Consider the following 21,883-nt stretch of genomic DNA (forward strand, 5'->3'; position numbering starts at 1 on the left):
GATATAAACCAGATTGTAGACATTTTTTACAACAATTTATAAATCACACTATGTAAAATTTCCATTTCAACAATAAGATAACAAACAAATTTGTGTTCATCTTGCTGTGGTATCTCAATTTTCTTTGAGGAGATAAATTTAACGAAGTTTCATCATTGAGGAGATAAAATTAACGAAGGTTCATCTTTGAGAAGATAAATTTAACGAAGTTTCATATTTTAGGAGATAAATTTAACGAAGTGTTTAAAGAAAGACTGTCATTTTCAGCACTAATGAAAGAAGCTACTGGCAAAAGTTGAATCATTTAGCTATTTCTGGTATTTTTGATTTTTTACTTTTAGTGCTTTGTTTTGCTCTTATCGATTGTTTAAAAAGTTTGTTAGATGTTTGTTTAAAAATTACAATGGAATAGCTTGGAATTCTTTTTAAAAAATCGTTGCTATGCGTGTTGCTATGAAGAACAAATTTACCTAGAAGATGGAAACGTTAAATATCTCGAGAACTGAATCCAATTTTTAAAAATGGTTTTCGAATTCTTGTTCAGCGATAGATAAATACACAAAAATGTAAAAAAAAAAAGTTTTGATGGGTCTTATAGCTTAATGATTTTATTCCTCATTTCAGATTTGATATAACTATGATTATTAATATGCCAAGGAAATGCAAGAATTAGCCCAACATGCTTTGCTATGTATGGCGCATATTTACCGTTTCTGGCCAGTGACGAAAAACAGCAGTCTTCAAAAATATACAAATTGTACTTTTGAAGTCCCTTTGGAGATCAAGTTAAAACACGAGCACTACAAGAACATGAACTTTCCACGTTGTAAATAGAAATAAAGGATGAAACTGACTGCTTTGTTGCTAAAACTGAACTTTCGTTGAAATGTATGGATAAAATCGCAAATCCAGATTTGGTTTCGGCAATCAAGCCCGTTCCAAAGTATTTCTTTATCAGCTCAAGTTTCTCCGATAGACTGTCTAGATTTTAGCGAAGATGAGCAGGAAGTGGGCTCTTGAAACCAATATCAAATTACTGCTGGTCTTTACTATTGACCTAATGCTGAAAAAGTTTGCTTGCCACAAGCGTTACAGTTTGTCACTATTGAAAGAGTAATCTCGAATAGCTACAAGTTTCGATGCTGCATCGTGCTTTTGCCACGATATAAATGGACTATTTGAAAATTTGTAGCAGTTGACGAATGAAATTTCGAAGAATGAATGAATGAAAGTCGATGAAGTTTCTGTGTGGAGTTTAATAATTGATTCGACAAAGCAAAACTTGAAAGTGTGCTATTATCAAAAACCATGCTTAGCAATCTTTCATTCTGTTCATTTGAGTGAGACGTATATTCATTTAGACCACACAACCCAAAAACCCTGTAATGGAAATCTATGGTGATTTGAAAGCCATTAGTATCCTTCTGTCTCATGAGTTTGTGGGACAGTCGAAAAATTTGTTTCAGTAGAGTGAAGTTTGTAAACGTTACACAAAACTTTCAAAAATTCTTCAGTTCTTCGAACGAAATTTAGAAAACCAAGATGCGGAAGGAGATCTATCAACTGGAAAAAATATTTAATTATTATTGTTATGGTAATAATCAAAACAATTAGGGTAAAGAAGCTGAAATGTCTTTTTACAAACAAGAAGCCATTTCGCGGTAACAAAAATAAGCTAACACGTTTCATATATTTACATATTTAAAAAATATTTTTTTAACCCTTGAAATTTTTTTTATCCTTATTTCACACTTTTAAATAAACTTTTTTTCTTTCTTTTTGTCAAACAAGAATAAAAATATCCGCCAGATATACATACAATAGTCTATTTATACATAAAGTTGAGTGGTAATTTTTTTCAGTTCTTTCAAGTTTAAAGAAATTTTCAAATTGCTCGTTCCATGTTTCTGCAAGATATGCGCTTTGTACGATAAAAAACCTGTTTATAGCTTAAAGATAAAATTCTTTGGAAAAAGGAGAAGTTGCAATTAATTTTGATATTAACAGTTTAGAGTTGCTCGCTTCGACTGTTTTTGTACCAAAAGTTAACGAAGACTTTCGTTGATTAAAGCATCCGCCCCATCTCTGATTAGTTGAATTAAAATACGTGCTATGTTGCGCGCATCATCGATTCCACAATGTGGGCGTCCTTCAAATTCCAGTCCTAGATGCTGTAACATAAGTTCTACGTTTACCTGATGTATTTTATAGTAATTGTAGAAGTGCTTTCTGACATTGACCCATCGGTGGAAGTAATGAGGGATTTGAATGTTGAGAGCCTTGCACTGATTTTTAAGAAATCGGTCTAAATCCCAGGGTCTAAAAAAGTTAGAAAACAGAGCATTATAGACACTATTATTCATATATTATAAAAGGTTTTTTTTTATAATTATAAAATGTTTTTCTGCCTTCGTGATTAAAAGTTGCAGTTTGACGAAGAAAAGCGACTTACAATTAGTCTTAATTATATTTTGTATTATTAATTACTGATTTCTCATCAATTGGTACCGGATTTTGTATTATTAATTACTGATTTCTCATCAATTGGTACCGGATTTTGTATTATTAATTACTGATTTTTCTTTGGTTGGTGCTGGATTAAGAAAGCGAGATCAAGCTCAGATGACTTTTTAAAACAGATACTGAGAAAGCAAGATCAAGCTTAGATGACTTCCTAAAACTTCCTAAAATTGACTGAAGACTTTTACAGATTTTTAATATCCACCAACAAATTTGTTTTACAAGTATTGCTGATGTCTTGAACAAAGCCATTGAAACCATTTTTCTAATTTTTTAAATTTAAAATGCTTATTCAAATTATTTGATTGCCAGCATGCTGCACACACAGGTTTGAAAAACTGGAAAATATATCATTTTTAAGAAAAGGGGCTGGATGTTTGTCGAAAGCGAAAAGTAATTATATAAAAAAGAAAATTTTTTTATTGCATTTTATTATACCAATCAAGGATATTTTCTATAATAGTGACTAAAGTTTAAATTATAAAAGTGTCAGATTGGCAAAGTTAATCTGAACATGTTATAGCTTTTCATATCGAGGTAGGAAAAAAATATTGAGCAGTAAAAAATGGAAACATTTTTTTGAGAAAAAAAATCAAACTGGAATTTGAAATGAACATGCTGTATACTCAATGTCAATCAAAAAAGAGTCTTAAAACATTACTACTTGGTCAAGTCAAATCAGACATCTTTATAAAACAAATTTGAAGACCAGAAAAATTTTTTTTTCTGATAGGCATTATTAGCATAGAAGAGACTTAGTGGCAATTTTCTCCACATTAAAAAAATAAATTAAAGAAATTAAAGAAAGAAATTAAAGAAAGAGATTAAAGAAACAAATTAAAGAAATCAATTAAAGAAATTAAAGAAAGAAATTAAAGAAATTAAAGAAATTAAAGAAATAAATCAAAGAAATAAATTTAAAAAGGTTAAACAGAACAAGTCATGTAATTAACTAACCTAAATATTAAATTATATTCAAGGTTTAAGAGATTTCTGGATAAAAATACTTGAATAAAATCTGACTTCATTGAGTTTTAATGTGCAAGTCAAAAGATGAAAAAATCTATAAACTTTAATAAAGAAAGAAAAAAAAGGCTTTAACAAAAAAAAAAGATTTTTATTTAAACTTTTGGTGCAACTAATATCATTACATACCCGTCAGTGGCAATGCAGAATGTCTCTGTAGATAAAACCTGTTGCTTTAACCACTTATCAAATCTCTGAAGAACTACTTCAAAAACTGATGAAGACTCTACTTGCAGCTATATGCATCAAAATAGAAAGGAAACATGCAGATAAGAAAACTGCCATTTCAAAAAAATATTTTCATGTCAATTAATTTTAAAAAATATCAACTTACTTGTGTAATTCCAGTTAATGATTTGCAAAATTCAGAGAGAACAGGGTTAATAATAGGACGACAATAAGAGTGAAACTCAGATACCTAAAAAATTATATAATAAGTATACAAGTATAGTATTTAAAATTTTTATACTTATTTGTTTTCATGCTTAAGTATATTTTAGCTGATTTTTTTACCATTGGTTCATATAAATAAACTAATTTATCATCAGCATTTTTGAAGCTTTGTATTATTCAATTGTTGTCAATATTTCACATTACTTAAAATTACTGATGATTTTAAAACCTAGAAAGAACTTTGACTTCAACAAATTTATCATCAGCTGCAAAATTAAATGTTTTTTTACTATAAAAATCTGTAATCATTTAACTAAAAATTATTTTAAATCCAATGCAACTCACCTTCACTATGATGAATATAGAAAGGGAGTACATAAATTACCCAGCTTACATTGGAATTGGATAAGGTTTTTCTACCTTTAAATATTTAAAAAGCTAGAATGGCTTTTTTCAAGTCTTTGAAAATTTGCTCTATCAAAATGCTATTAAAATATGTTAATTTATGATTTCATCAAAAAGTTATTTTACTATTAAACAAAGTAACACAAAAGATTAACAAAAGAAAATCTTACTCTGCAAAAACAATTTAAAAATTTTGTTTTTCAACTTTGTACCCAGACCTTTCAGCATAGCTAAGTAAAAAGGTTTAGTATGGTTAAAAATGAAACAGATTAAGAGTAGTTGAGGTTTAGAGTATAATTTTAATAACTTTTGTATAAACTTAGTTTCTTTCCTTCTAATTTTTAGCATTTCTTAAATTTTTTTTAAACAAATCAAGAGCACATCTGATACTGGTCATAGTTTTAAAATCCAGTGAACTAGTCCACATTCATGGACTATTTGCAAACTACAGGATAGTCACAATTGTGGTTCTCTATACTTTATGGGTTTATTTCTAATCTCTCAGATCTCCAAACATCTTATTAAGAAATTGATAAAAACACAATAACCACTTGAAGTGCTTTGCTTTATTTGAGATAAAAAATAAATTAGAGTTTGTAATTCTATTTCAACTTCTCCTCCATTTACTATCAGCTATTTATGTAAGATTTATGTAGCTATTTATGCATTCTATTCAGCATATTGTTAGGGCAAATTATTTACAGTGAAACCAATTAAGTGTAACCAAGCAACCAATAAAGTGATGCTCTTTTTAAAGAACAAACATTTCATTATTAAATTTTTTTTCCCTATATAATGTTAAAACTTGTCATACAAATAAAAAATCTACCCCTCATTATCTAACACTAGTCAATATGTCTGGTGATCAAATTGACCTCCAGACATAATTACTAAGTGGTCATAATTTTTTTCATTGGCCAAGGTATGTAGGCTTTTTCTTGTTTACATTTATGTTTATGAATCAACATTTTTAACAAATATTTGGTTATGTTAGTCAAACTTTAAACTTATCAATATTTTTGTTCAGCTACCAGTAGATAAACAAAAATATTGATATTAGAAAAATATTGAAATTTTGCTTGTATATTGCACAGAAAAATATTTTGTGATAAAGTGAATAAAAAAATGTTTTATGAGTAAAAGTGTTTTAAAGAGATATTTTCATATATCAAAGAAAAATAATTAAGTTTATTTTTCCAATAAAATAATATCTAGAATTACCACTTCAAGAGAGTCTGCTTTGACCAACACAGCAGGAAATTCAATGATTTCATGCTGATATCCAGGAGGATTTGGCTCTTCACATGTGGCTTCAAAGTCAATAACAACATAATAGTCTACATAACAGTTCTTTGGTTTTGCAACTAAGTTGTTCTCTGCCAGGTGTTGTCTCTTTACCTGAGCTTTAAGACGCTTTTGAAGAATCTCTTTTGTACCTCTAACATAATTATTTAAAAATCATTAAAGGAAAATTAAAACCATTCAAAAACAATTTAAATTCAAAGCAAATGATTATTAAAATTTAACTATTTAAAATTTTAAACAAAATTAATTTTCGCTTTTGTTTTCTGATGATGTTATTTTTTTTTTTGTTTTTTTTTTTGTAAATTACTTCTTCATTTTTTATTATATTTTAAGTTTTTTTTTGAAAAATTTTAGCATAATAGTTTACTGATACATTTTATATACTTTTTCATTTATTACTTTTAATCATTTACTAGTACTTCATAACATTTATCTTATTATTTTTAAATATTTAGAAATAATGCAAAGGAGATTTGACCTTTGTTGGACAGCCAATATTTTGGGATCTCATCGGAATAAAGCACCTTTAATGGATTTTAATTTCTTTAACCATGGGTGAAGTCAAGGCTGATTTAAACTATCACAATAAAAAAGATACAAAAAAGAGTTTAACTTATAGGCATTTGGAAGTTATAAAAATACTGACTTTCTTTTTTAGATCATCATGCTTGTAATTAAAATAAACTGGTTAAGTTTAAGCATAAAAATACTCAGAAACAACTTTGTCCTTCTCCAAACTAAATCTAAATTACTAAAACTCCTTTTAATCATTAAAATACGTTAGAAATTAAAAATTGCTGATGATGAAAAGCATAAATTTTGAACTAATAGAAAATGTCCAAATGTTTGATAATTGTATCTTCAGAGTCAACTATTTCAATGCTGTTGTACTTTTTGAAAGATAAGTAATAAGTAAGAGCCTTGCTACCTCATTCTAATAAAGTATCAATAAAAACTTTAAATGACATAATTTTACAAATGATCATGGATTTTGCATGTTATACAAGATTAAGGATTTCAGCTTTAAAAAATGGGCTCAAGCTATGTAATGGGTACCAAATATCTAGAAATACTTAACAACACTAAATACCCAATTACTGACTTTGGTGCAAGAAATCTTCAACTCTATTATTTTAAGAAACTTGATCTTAAGAGTGATGCAAGCAAACTTTAGCCACTTTGTTGGTGTTAACTAAACATATACAATCGATTTAAATATTATTTCAAAAATAAAGACATTAAAGGACAGTGAGAAGAACATATATTAAAGTTGGCTACAAGTCATACTATGTGATCAAACATCTCAAGAGAAGTGGTTAACAACCTTCATTGAGAGAAAAACAAGCTTGCTCGCTGTAATACAAGATATTGATTACAGCGAGCAAGCTTGTTTTTGACCAGATATGGCAGCTGCATGTTAATTGGTGATCAAAACTATGTTGAATGTGACTGATGAATTGAAAGCATAATAATCATGCTACATTATGATCAGATCTAGCAAGCTGTTATTATACTAACTCAACCAGTATGAAACAAACAAAGCCAGCAGGGGAATGAAGTAAAACAAACCAAGTTGCTGTGTTAATCAATGGCATCAATCTACTAAAAAACTGAAAAATATTGGGTCATCATCAAACATAAACTTTTCAAGAATGTCGGAAACATTGGAGAAGTAGCAACAATATATCAAAAATGGAATCTTCATGGTTTTTATCCACTAATTATTGAAAAATGACTCAAATGATTTTCAAAACTTGAAAGAATAATTCAATATCTTTCTAATGATATAGAAATTATTTCCATACTAATAGATAAAAGTTACAGCATAAAACAAGTAGCCAAACTTTGCTTTTGTCATTCCTAATATGGTGGTTTTGTTTTTGAATATGTGAAATGCAAATAACCGTGTAATAAATTAAATTTTGTTTATTTTGCATTTATGCTCCACCCATCATGTAGATATCAGAATTTTTACAGACATTGCTCACATGCATTTGTATGCTGTTTGATACAATGATGTTGCTTAGAATGTCTCTCATACAGATAATGAAGTATGCTACAAAAAAAGTTCAACTGTTCAAAATAACAGTATGTTTAAAAAAAAACTTTTTATTACCAATAATTAAAAAATCATTAAGCCAGCATATAATTTATAACCTGGTTACCAGCTTCTTTTATTAATACTCCCAAGCCAGTAAATTTGCATATTATTAATCTGCATTAAAAAGGACTGTGTAATTAGTAACACTGGAAGCAACAAAATCGAATAAAATATTTATTTAAATGTTAGCTCTTATATAATCATAATTTAGTCAAGGTTACTGTTGCTAGAAAAAGCCACTTCTGAATTTTAGTAAATGTGGCCATGGATCTGTCAGCTTTTTAAGTGCTTTATCTATGTGTTCTTTTTTTGTTTTGTGCCTAAAGTCAGAAAAAATCAATGAAAAGATGATTTTTTGTTAGTCTGACTGCTTTATTTTTTGTGATTTCTGGTATAGAGATGATATTGATAGCAGTCCTTGCTAAGTATTAGACTTTTTAAAATGCACTAGGCTTTTAAATACAAAAATTGCAGCGACTTTATCTATTTATTGCAGCTGCTTTATCTATTTAGTACTCAACCATGCTACTTTAACAAAATAAAAGAAAAATGCTCATATCTTCCAACTTAAATTTCTAACTTAAGGTTTCACTTTAAATTAGTAACCCTCTAGTATGATAACAGCAAATGTGCCTTCTACCAAGAGAACACTTTTAGGGCATTTTGCCTGTGGATTTGAATAAGATTAACTTTGTTGTAAAAACTGAGCACATATTGCTTAATTGAACAGATTTAAAGTTTAAAGAAATTTGTATGACATTTATACAAAGACAAAACTGAGCAATATAGTAGACAATCATGTTTTTTGTTATTTAAAAGTAATATTTTATGAAATGCCAAAAATCTTTAGAACATTTTTTTTTTTCTTAGTTTATTTGAGATATTTAATTTTGAGTTCCAGACAGGTACTTCAAGCAAGATTTTACTAACTTTGGCTTGGGACGATTACCAAGGCCTAATCCATTTGCCTACAGATATAAATCAGGAAATAAAAAAACAGTAAAAGATATTTCCAACTAACACCCATAGTTCTAAACAAGATTGTTGTGTTTATTATCTATCTTCTTCTAAGACCAGCACCGATCTCTAAGATCAGACTGTATATTTATACATGTATATAAATGAAATCATCAGGTGAAGCGGTTGCATTACTACTGTAGTCATTAACCAGAAGATTAGGATTGCTTCTGCGAATTATTGCCGTATTATCCCAACTCAAACAAGGAGCAGATATTGTATATAATTTTCTAAGATGAATCTGATTTTGAAGAAGGATATGTCCATTGTCATTCAATTTTACTTCATACAATCTAGGGGCAACACATTTAACTATTTTACCTCTTAAACTCCATTCACAAGTTACTTCATTTTGAATTGCAACATTTTGACCTTGTCTAAAGACCTGTGGTATAAAAGGATTAATATTGTTATCATAGTATTTTTTAGATTGAATTCTCTCTTTGACTAAATCTCTTAACTTTTTCAATTGTTCCTTATTTTGAGTTTGAAATCTGGGTAAATTGTCTCTCAGTTGATGTCCATGTAATAACTCCTCTGGAGATAAGCCACAATTTATTGGAGTATTATGTAATATTAAGATACCTTTATAAATGTCTTCATTTGACATATAACATTTCTTTATCGACAATTTTATTGATTTTACAGTGGCTTCTGCTAAACCATTCGATCGTGCATAGTGTGGACTACTCGTTATGTGTTTAAATTACCACTGTTGAGAGAATTGACAAAACAATCTCTAACTATATGGTGTACCATTATCTGACACTAATTCTTCTGGGATACCATTTCTAGAAAATGATTCTTTGCATGCTTGTATTACATCAGTTAATCTAGTACTTGAAAGCAGAAACACTTCAGTCCAGAGGCTATTTTAATCAACAATAATTAAATAGTTTTTATTAGCCCATTGAAACAAATCAGTTCCCAGTTTTTGCCATGGTCGTGTTGGAATTACAGGAGATAACAGATGTTCTTTTGGCTTTAATGGGAGATATTTCATACATGTCTCACATTTTTGAATTAATTGTTCAATTTGGTTATTTAAACCAGGCCAGAAAACACTCTGACAGGCATGCTGTTTGCACTTCTCCATTCCCAAGTGACCTTTGTGTAATTTTGAAAGAATTTCTTTTCGCATACTAACTGGGATTACTATTCTATTTTGATATAACAAAAGTCCATCAATTTTAACTATTTTATCTTTAAAATCCCAATGAGGCTGGAGATTAGCTGGACAGTATTTTTTTTTATTAGGCCATCCTGAAATTATACTTTCTTCCAATTGTTTCAAAAGTTCATCTTCTCCAGTTTTCTTCCTAATTTCATCTAACCGACTCTCTGTCACAGACATACTTTTTATTATTGAATTAACATATATGTTTAGATCATTTTCTGCTATCTTGTCTTCCTTTGTGGGTTGAGATACAGGTGCACGAGACATTGCATCTGCGTCAGTGATTAAGTTGCTAGGAACATGCTCTATAGTAAATGAAAATCTTAACAATTTCATTCTTAAGCATTGAATTCTTGGAGACATCTCAATAAGTAAACAGTAATTTAATATGGGAACTAATGGTTTATGATCTGTTCCAATATAAAATTTGGAAGACCATACAAATATTTTGACATGCATGTACACCCCCATACTACAGCTAACATTTCCATTTCGATTGGATAATAATTGTTCTCAGCCATTGTCAAAAATCTAGATGCACAACCAATTGGTCCGTTGAATAAACTTCCATCTGTTCTTACTTTTACAGGTTTTTTAACATCATAGTGGGCCAAAATGGGTGGATTAGTCAAACTATTTTTTACATCATTGAATGCTTTTGAATGATTGTCAGTCCAAAACCATGCTGATTTTGAACTTAAAAGATCTCTTAGAGGTTGAGCTACTTAGCAAGCGATGGATTAAATTTTGATAATTGCTGAGCCATACCAAGAAAGCTACGTAAAGCTGTAATATTTGTTGGTCTTGGAAAATTTTGTATAGCTTGAACTTTTTTGGTCAATGGTTTTACTCCCTCTGCTGAAATTTTATGACCTAAAAATTCTACTTCAGTTTGATTAAATAAACATTTTTCTAAATTAAGGGTAACTCCATGTTCTGCTAAACTACTCAGTATTTTTACAAGGTTTTCATTACACTCATTTTCTGTATTGCCAAAAACTAAAAAGTCATCCATACTTTTTACTACTCCTTTTAGACCTTCAATTACATGATCCATTTTTTTACTGAAAATTTCTGGGAGTGATGTTAGCCCAAATGGAGCCCTTGTTGGGCAAAAACAACCAAAAGGTGCAGTAAATGTACATTTTAATTGACTTTCAACATCCATTGGTAACTGCCAATATCCTGAGTTGGCATCTAACTTAGCCATATATTTACACCCATTTCCTAGTTGCGCCAATGTATCATCTACACTCGGAAGTTCATAGAATTCACGTTTTTTATCTTTGTTTAATTGTGTCAAATCAATACAAATACAAAGCTGTCCGTTTGGTTTGTTCACGACTTCTATTGGATGACACCAGTCTGTAGGTTGATTTACTATTTTGATAACACCCAATTCTTTCATTCGCTCAAGTTCTAACTTTAATGGTTCAAGTAGTGGGAATGCTACTCGCCGTGGCGCTCCAATATGGTATGGTGTTGCATTTTCTTGTATTGTAATATGTACGGGATCAACTTTAATTGTCCCTAATCCTTTAAATACTGATGGAAACTGTTCTATAATGCTACATTTTGATTTTGTAATTGTAGCACACATGAATCCTTCTAGAATGTCTATTTTAACCAGGTTAACCTTTTGTAAGGCAGATCTTCCCAATAAAACAGTTTGTACATTCTTACAAACATATATAGTAATTAATTCACTGTGATGACCATTGATTGAAAATGATTTTTGAAAGTAACCAAGACAATCAAGTGCTTTATGATCAGGACCTATTAATTGTTTGTTAGTAACATGTAAATGTTTAATTCTAACTCTAAACTTTTTTAAATGATTAGTTCCTATAACTGTTACCTCTGCACCTGTGTCAACTTTAAATGTTATTTTTCCATATTTCACTTTTAATTGTATTTCCCAAGGTCCTTCTGGATTATCTACACCTACTCCACCCAAAAACAATGCACCTAGATGCTGCTGCGTGCTTGACAAATTTTTATTATCACTTTGTTGATCAACACATTTATCAGGAATATTTGATTTTGTTTTTAGGCAAACTGAACTATTTGAGAAGTGGTTCATAATACCACAGTCTCTACACTTTTTACCCCATGCTGGACATGATCCCTGAATAAAAGGATGCTTTTTTAAACAGAATTTACATCTCAATGAATTAAATTTAACATCTTGTTTATTGCTAGTATTCCATGTGGGTGAAGTAAACTTATTTTTCCTGTACAATACAGTCTACACTTTCAGTGTTATTATTTCGTAGTTCAGATACACCATTTTGTGCTTTTTCTGAAGAACGACAAATTTCTACTGCTTTACCAAGTGTCAAATTCTTTTCAGAAAGCAATTTTTCTCGTACTTTGTTGCATCTTATCCCATATACAATTTTATCTCTTAATAAACTGCCAAAACAATCTGCAGTGTTACAAAAATTGCAGTTTTTACTTAACAATTTTACTTCTGTTAAGAAATCATCAAAACATTCACCATCTTCTTGAAAACGTTTGAAATATTTATGTTTTTTTAAATTCTCATTAACAATACCCTTAGCAAACACTTCCATTTTCTCCAATATAACAGCTGGATCTGTCTTTTCATTTTCGGTTAGGTTTAATGATTCATAAATATTTCGAGTTTCTGAAGAAAACGTATATCTTAACATAGCAGCTTGATATGCTACTTGTTTCTTTTCTAAATCTGACAACAAAACATAATCCTGCCATTTCTCAATCCATGAACGAAATGCAGCGAATCTATCTACATTTAAATCCAACAATGGAGGAGAAACACCTCCCTTACCACTTTCTGCCATTTTATGTGCAACAATTTGCAGGATTGAACAAGATAATAATTGAAAGTTTTCGCACATTTCTTCACATACTCATAGCACCATGTTGTGTTTATCATCTATCTTCTTCTAAAACCGGCACCGATCTCTAAGATCAGACCGTATATTTATACATGTATATAAATATGACACAAAGATTATGCTTTAGATATGCAAAATTTAAAATAAATTTTCCACATATGTATGCAATTTTTTTTTCCATGCAGCAATCTTGCTCACAAACATCAATAATGACATTAACTAAATACATCATTTAAAGATCTATTATGATTGAATTTTCCAACTTAACTCTCCCTCACCTTAACAATTATTATACAACATACTCCAAGATTATTTGGAGTTTATTGCATGACAAGTATAATATACTCCAAAAAACTTCTTTGATAGTAACATACAAAAAGTAAACATCAGTTTTATTATCACAAGATTTGAGAAATATTATGGTTTCTTTCCTTAACAAAATGATGAAAGGTGAACAAGAAAAAATCAATCAAACTGTGTTGCAGGCAATATACTTCAGGAGCCTTTATGTATGATCTATACTGTACTGATTCTTTCCTCCTCTTGTATCGAAGATACAAAAAACTAACTGAGCATGCTATATAAAACCTCATCTTAAGACACAAGAAAAATTCTGTGTTAAAGTTTTAAAGAAATCGCAGAAGCAATCACAAAGTTGAAAGTCAACTTTGACCTTCATATACTTTATTCAAAAGGAACTGACTAAATATTGGACCAATTCACAATTATAGAACAAGTAGTTGTCATTAAGGGATAGTTTTATCAAGATATTATGGTAGAGGAAATGCTGAGTGTGTAAACAAGCTACATGGCTAATAATAGGCCATAAATACACATAAATAATGAGCAGATAGTAGTCTTTACCTCCCCCTTGACACCTACAATCATGTTTTTAGTATATTTTAATAACTTTTATAAATTTGATTAATAATAACTAGGTTTTTTAAATATGGTAAAAATATATTTCTAAAATAGTTGTAAAAATTATTATCAACTCAAAGTCATAAGAAATATGGTTTTTAGTCTTTACATTTTGTGCATGACTTTTTATACACACATAAAAAAAAAAAAATAAAGTCTGCAACCATATTGAATTTAAAATAAATAGCACACTGTAAAGAAGATATAAATACATAAATAAATATCTGTGAAATGTAGGTGCAATATGTCTTTTGCTCATATAACTTAACATAATATATTTAGCTTTTTTACAGGATATTTTGTTAAAATAAGAAACTGTTTTAAAAAATTACAAGAAAGATTAAATAATTGGTGGCATTTTCCATTTTGTTGAACAAACAATTTGCATAATAGACTTTTAAAAATAACTGCAATAGCTAACAAGCTAACACTATACAACATAAAAAGGATTAAACTTTGATTATACAAAAATCTTTTGTAGATGAATCTCTATCTATAAATTTTTGTTTTTATAATGCTGGAAAGACTTAAAATTGTTGAAAAGCTTATCATTAGTAAAAATTAGATGGTTTATGGTGGCCCCAAATTATTAAATAATTACAGAGCAAAATATTACAAAAATACAAAGGAAGAGGGAGTTACATTAACCATTGAAGTTTAACTTCTAAAACAGCTACCAACAAGCTTGCAATAGCTTTAAAGCCTTAATTCAAAGAAATTCCATTAATATGTACACTGATAATTATTTTTAAACTTGCATGGTTTAAATCATTTTCTGAATAAAAAAATACAAGAAAATCACAATCACAAAAATAAATAAACTTTCACATCTTTAATAGGATTAAAAAAAAACTTACTTTGTTCCCAATTTCAAATAAGTTAATGCCTCCAAAAGCTCAATATTTGTCATTTTGTTAATACGACCATTAGCTGCTGATATTTTTTTATATACTGGATGATCAAACTCACTGCTTTGTACCAGTGACCCTTCTTGAAGCATGGAATAACCTTTATACAATGCATTTTCATTCATTTTAATCAAATACTATTGTTCATATTTCTATATGTGTGTTTAAAAAAAAAAAAAAAACAAAGTTATTAACAACAATATTTTTAATTTAATACAAAGACAGTGCAAATAGTTAAACAGATGCATAAAGACAAAATTGCTGAATTTGGTATTTAGATGTAGAAATTTATCTGTACCACAATATCTCCACAACTACACAGTAACTTAAAAAGAAATTTTGAAATACTTTTTTACGAACCTTCCAGAAAATACCTAAAGAAAGACTGCAGGTATACAGGTAAAATTATTTTGTTATGATTGATATCATATGCCATCACGGCCATCACACACAATACCGCACATATATTTACTTGATAATTTACAATAGAACTTATAACTTAAAAATTTTTTTCTTAGTTTAAAACCATGTTTTATTTTGAAAATCAAGCGCTCTGTGATCCGTGTTTGTTGTCTATTTACATGTAAATTAATGACGTAAATCGGTAGAAGCGTCGCTCTTATCGGATTTTTCTTTTAAAATTTGTACAACTATCCAAACGCCTCATATGGGTGTTTTTTCAATTATTTACAAGAGATATTCAATAAAGCAACCAATAAAAATCCAGAAGACTAAAATTTAGTGTTCTTAATCAAGGGAGTGTCCTTCAAGACAAGGTTTCTAAATAGTGCATAATATTAGTTTGATCTTAAGAAATTTTGAATTTGGAAAAAAAGGTATTACGGATAAGAAAACGTGTGAAATTAAGATTTTATTGTAGGAAATAAAAACATTGCGATTAATTTATTTTAATCTTTTTCTCGTCACTTTAGAAACTTGTAATTAATGCCTTTAGTTCGATCAATACTAAAATAAGCTACACAGAGCTCAACATGAAGCATGGACTTTCTCTTAATTCTGAATAAATATTTAGTGAAGTAATAAGAGTGAAGTACATTTTTTCACATATAGCCTTTTTTTTTTTTGACGCCTTTAAATTTATACATTTTGAGTTTCTCCTTATCTTTTTTAAGTCAGTCAAATCATGGAAGATGATGGAAGTTCTCTGAATGTCGATAAACGATTCTGATATTAACAAATCAAGATGGAGCTCAAAGAGTATGCAATTAGAAGGGAAAAAAAATTTTTCATAGTGTTGATTTCTTTTTTAGTAATAAAATTATTTAATCGATGCAGAAAAAAAAGAAAAAAAAAAAAAAAAAACTTTAAATAAAGTATAAAAATTTTATTTTTAGTTTTCTCCTGTCGTTTCATTGACTGATCTCCTATATTATTGAAAAATTATTACAATGCATCCTTTCTATATTTTACAAGTCCCGGTTTTAAAAAACTAAAATAACCTAATAAAGACCGACTTAACGTAAAATAGAAATATTACAATTATAAGATCAGGTTCAAAAAGTGAATCAGCTACTTTTACAAAATTTAATTCTAAACTCGCATGTTCTTTTGATCTGGCCGGATGTTGAAAACGCCATATCCTTTGTATCACTAATTTTCTTACCGTTAGATTTTTAGAGGTAAAACTCATTAAAGAAGAAATTTTAGCGATTTTATAAGTTTTCAAAAAGCAGCAGTTTGCAATATATTGCATACATATCATTATTAAATAATATGTATGCAATATATATGCAATATATTGCATATTTATATATTAGAGACCTTATTATGTCGCAAAAATTGGAATATAAATTGCAAAATGATTCATTAAATAATTCTTTATTCGTTGTAAACGGCTTTGCAGTTTTATTACTAAGCGTACAAAAATAAATATAACTAATACATAAAATAAATATAAAAAAAGGTTTTATTATTCTACGCAGTAAATAATCTATAACATTAATTTCATGGAGTATTTACAATGTTATAGAAAATTTCATCGAATATTTACAATGGTATGGAATATTTTGACGAAAGATCGTTTTTTTTTTTTTGTGTTGAGATTTTCATGTTATGCAAAATTCTCTTCTCTTAAAATCTAAGATATTATATTTTATATTTATATATTATATATTATATTTTATATTTATATATTATATATTATATTTTATATTTATATATTATATATTATATTTTATATTTATATATTATATATTATATTTTTCAGATGTGATAATATTTTGCGGATTCAAAAGAGGCAGTAAATCTTCATTTCATTTATTATTTGAAAACTAACTTTGTAAAAGTTTCAAAAAATTTTTATTTAACGATATATCCTTTTTTATAACAATCGCTTTGTTTTTTAAAATTCACAAAAAGCGCCTTAATAAATTCTATGCTGATAAATAATTGTGATAATACCATAACACGAAAGTTTATACAGCAATACATTTTGATTGTCATGTTATTGACAGCTTTTAATAAATGAATGAAAAACACGCAACGTGTCAAAAGTTTATCAAAAGTAAAATAAAATTCCGTTTTTTATTGATTGCATGTTCCGTATGAAAATTTTTATCCGGAAAGCGAAATTGGGAGGAGTCAAAATTCCGAATTTCACAATTTCAAACAATCGAAACAATCAGAGCTACGAGCAAGAAAATATTTTTTTAATTACGAGCCAAAAATGCCAAAACTAAGAAAAAAATATTTAATGGAGAAATTGGGGGAAAAGATCAATAAAAACTCTTTCTTCAACTCTTTTTTTAGAAACCAATCCGTTTAATTTTTGATATATCGAAAGATCAGAATTTTTGAAACGGTACGATAAGTAATCTGAACCTTCGTAACCAAACTTTGTTATCGATAATTTCGAAAATTCCGAAAATTTTATCTGATTTAAATCGATCTGTCTCAAAATTTCTCAAAAAAAGTAGTTTTTCGTCATGGCTAGTTTTCCCTGCTACGGTTTTAAAGTTAACAAACTTAATTATAACATTTAAATCGTTGAAGTTTTAGTAAAAACAAAAAAAGTAAAATTTGTATTATAAAATTTCATTAAACCGCATTTTATCATTTGTATATAAATATTTCTCAATTAATACATACATACATACATACATACATACATACATACATACATACATACATACATACATACATACATACATACATACATACATACATACATACATACATACATACATACATACATACATACATACATACATACATACATACATACATACATACATACATACATACATACATACATACATACATACATACATACATACATACATACATACATACATACATACATACATACATACATACATACATACATACATACATACATACATACATACATACATACATACATACATACATACATACATACATACATACATACATACATACATACATACATACATACATACATACATACATACATACAAACATACATACATTGTGTTATTTTTTTCGTTAGATGCAGTTTTCTGACAGTTTTTTAAAAAACGGTTACAACGCTAAATGATCATTTTAATTCATTAAGCATATTAGAAATACTGAAGCTTGTTTTTGAATCAACGAACCTTTGGTTTTTATTTTATCAAGAATTTTAAGATAGAACTCTATCAAGAGTTTATAAATTCAATTAGCATGCCTAGGAGAGCTAATATACAGTGGACTTGGTTAAATATATGTCTTGGCTGCAACTTAAAACTAAAAAATTGGAAAAAGTAAATTTGTTTGAAGACATGCTGGTATTCTGACAAGTTTAATGCTTTTATATTTTTATCTACCAAAAGTTAACTGATTTTTTTATGAAATGCGGTTTTTTTTTAATCATAATACTGTTTTCTTTTTTATAATAATCTAAATACGAAGGAGTTTTCTGAAATCCACTTTTACATAACAAACTGTTCAAATTTAAAATAAGTCTATGAAAATTATGAGAGTGACAGCGAATGGTCGAAGCCCAGATTTTTTTTCAACATCTTTTTATGCAAAGACAATCACTATTTAAAGGAAATCTTACAGGAAAAACTGTTTCAGACGTTAACAGACCGTTCATATAGGATAGAAAAAATAGAAACTATTCCCCAGATTAGAAAAAGAACAATCAAGTTGTCTATGAAGACGATCCAATCGAGGATCGATGACGTTGATGTAAATATCAACACGATATCGTTAATATCGTTAATGGTTTAATTTTTTTTATTTATGTATCTCGGCATGGCTAAGTAATCATTTTTTAATTTTATTTTAAAGTGATAAACTTTTACACAACCAGTATGTACTTTTGAGTAAATTTAAATAGTCTTTTAAGTAGATGCAAAACTCCTAGTTTTATCGATGGATTGCAAACACAAGTTAACATGAACTTTGTCTGGTTCAAAAGTAAAAAAGTCTTAACGATCACAAAAATCTATAACTTATGGGTAAATTTTGACATATATCCCAGCTAACACAAAACGTTCAAGTACGTTTGAAGAACGTCATAAACGTTCTTAGAACGTTGTTAGAACGCGCCCGACCGTTTCTAACGTTTACGAACGTTTCTTGAACGTTTTGTGTTAACTGGGATGTAGCTTTTTACTGACTATTTGAGCTTCTCTTTATATTGGACAGTATTGTTTATTGACATAACGCTAGGATTTGCTATTTTTCGATGCTGAAAAATTTTCAAAAAGAAAATTTATGTAATTTGATTTTTTTTTCGGTGAAAAATTACTTTAATGATGAAGAAAGTACATCCTCTTTGCATATTTTAACTAATAAATGTTTTACATGAATCTCGACTAAATAAATTTAAAGTGTTAATATAAATAGTATAATCTTTTTCGTTTTTATAAAATGCGAAATATGCATAAATTGGCACTGTGATATTGGTACATTGTGCAAGTTTGGGTTTCAGTTTAGACAACTTTTTGAATCTTCTAGGTATGTAGTTTAATAATCCATAGCCAAAACCTACCATAAAGTATTTGAAAAAATTACAATTTCAAAGTTCTAGCGGAATCCATCATATGTAACCATGGCCGAAGAAAAGGACCTTATGACTAAAAACATCAATTTTAATAATAAAATAAGGGAGGTATTGCAATACGCTTCATTATGAAACGAATTTACTAAATATAATTAATTTACAGAAAATAATTTATTGTAAAATTAGTATTACACAGATCAGAATTAATATTAACAAAATTAATAATACATATTAACAAAAATTATTACCACGGTGATTTGAATGATCTAATAAATACATGTTTTCATAATAAAATTAAAAATTTTATGCGATTATTTGTATGATAATAAAACTTTTTTCGGTACTTTTTACTCAAAAGTTCATTTTTAGCTATAACTTTCTTTAGGTATAAGAATATCGACGGTAACTTTTTTTTAACCTCCTAAAATTTTTCAGATAAATATTATCTCTGCTCTTAATTTTTCTGGACCGTTTTTTGAAGCTTTGCAGACATTGATAGGAATAAAACGAATTGGATCTGTAAAAATGGAAATATCTATGTAATTCAGTCGTTTTAGCAAACGAACTCTAGGTTTCGTAGCTGAGGATTTTCTACCCAAACCTGTTAATCCCTCAATGGATATATTATTTTAAATTCGTTTTAGAATATTATAAACTAATCTTCATTTGAATCTTAGATCTACGAAATATTTGACAATGTTCTACTTCGAAGCTTGTGAATTTCGTTCATAAAAAACCTAGGTAATTTTTTGACGTTTTATTACTATTACGCTCATCTCGCTACTAATTATTGATTATTTGGAACAAAATATTGCTCTTAAAGATGCTAAGGATGTTATTTTATCAATCGAATTCTTTATTATCATGATGTTCCTAGCTTGAATTCTGTTTAGGCTTAAAGTTTGTGCAGAATCATTTAAGAAAACTTCGTAACCAGTGTCTTTAGCAACTCCTAAAACTAAATTGTAAAAGGCGCAAAAATATTTAAACATAATTTATTACACATAATTAATAACACACCAGATATTTAAGAAACAAAAGACGAAGTAAAAGAAAAAAGAAAATAAGAAAAAGGATAAATTTTTCGGAAAAACAAAAAGGAAAGGTGGTGTTTGAACAAAAAATTACTGCAGAAAGGAGAATAAAGCTAGAAACAACAAAGTTGGTTTTGAATCCGATACAACATGTTTTTATTATGATGAGCTTTATTTGCTTTCTTGCTCTGATGAGCCATGGGATTTACTGATAAAAATGCAAATCTTGGTGTCATTGTATATGTGCAGACATGGATAGAGAAATATGTTTAAATGAGCTAATTTGTCCATAGACCAAATCTTGGTGTCATTGTATATGTGCAGACATGGATAGAGAAATATGTTTAAATGAGCTAATTTGTCCATAGACCAAATCTTGGTGTCATTGTATATGTGCAGACATGGATAGAGAAATATGTTTAAATGAGCTAATTTGTCCATAGACCAAATCTTGGTGTCATTGTATATGTGCAGACATGGATAGAGAAATATGTTTAAATGAGCTACGTCCACAGACCAAATATTTATTTTTACATTTTGTTTTTATGATAAGTTGTGCTTCCACTAAACAAAAATTATTCAGACTTGATTAATTTATTTAAAGTGTGCCATTATAGGACTAGTTGGTTGTCTATGATGGCATACTTGCATTTTTATTTAATGGTAATAGCTTTTGTTTAATGGTAAAAGTAAGATAGTTCTCTGTGAATGCTCAGCAGAAGTTTTTCTGCAATAAATTTGACAACTATGTTTGCATGGTTTTCAGACTATAGCTCACTATCAGTCTCTCTTCATAGAGAGCAAAATCTATCTTTATTTCTCAAATTGAATTAACAGAAACTATGTGTGGATGGCTTGATTCTATGATACAAAGATAAAAACAGATTTACATTTTATAGTAACACAGCGTGTCCATCGTAAATAAGAGTTCTTTTGACTTTTTACCGTTTTCATTTTGGATGCTTCCTCATTTATTTCTGTGTGCTGGTTATGCTTTGTATTAGGTATAATATTGAGTTTATAGGATAGGCATTTTGTGTACTCATCTCTTTTCGGGTTAAATAGTGATATTTTTTCAATTACTCAAGTGTTGCTGAATTTTGTTATTGACAGAGGTTTATTAATCCACGATGCACAACAGTCTTTTCCGCTGAACTTGTAAAGGCTTTTTTTTTTTTTTGATGTCCATTTTGCTATCAAA

At 28.5% G+C, this 21,883-nt stretch overlaps 1 protein-coding gene across 1 annotated transcript; it reads right to left on the reverse strand.

Moving 5' to 3' along the window:
• Positions 1-1,616: 1,616 nt before the first annotated feature.
• On the reverse strand, positions 1,617-14,846 carry LOC145202606 (3'-5' exoribonuclease 1-like). The gene is made up of 5 exons (XM_090082776.1): positions 14,605-14,846; positions 5,566-5,782; positions 3,881-3,964; positions 3,676-3,782; positions 1,617-2,319 (listed from the first exon to the last, which is right to left on the reverse strand). Exons 1-5 carry the CDS (start codon positions 14,778-14,780, stop codon positions 2,046-2,048), a joined length of 858 nt encoding a protein of 285 aa, XP_089938902.1. The 5' UTR covers positions 14,781-14,846; the 3' UTR covers positions 1,617-2,045.
• Positions 14,847-21,883: the final 7,037 nt, after the last annotated feature.

Source organism: Hydra viridissima, unplaced genomic scaffold (assembly GCF_058129835.1).
Source record: "Hydra viridissima isolate aposymbiotic clone 2 unplaced genomic scaffold, HvirCarnegie_v1 scaffold_3, whole genome shotgun sequence".
NCBI lineage: Eukaryota > Metazoa > Cnidaria > Hydrozoa > Anthoathecata > Hydridae > Hydra > Hydra viridissima.

What these genes read in the sequence shown, in the direction of transcription:
- LOC145202606 (XM_090082776.1), bottom strand. Translation starts at nt 14,780, where the DNA reads ATGAATGAAAATGCATTGTATAAAGGTTATTCCATGCTTCAAGAAGGG. An exon ending in AAGCAGACTCTCTTGAAGTG is followed by an intron (nt 3,965 to 5,565) that starts GTAATTCTAGAT and finishes ATAATTTTTTAG; the next exon opens with GTATCTGAGTTTCACTCTTA. An exon ending in CATTAACTGGAATTACACAA is followed by an intron (nt 3,783 to 3,880) that starts GTAAGTTGATAT and finishes TGATGCATATAG; the next exon opens with CTGCAAGTAGAGTCTTCATC.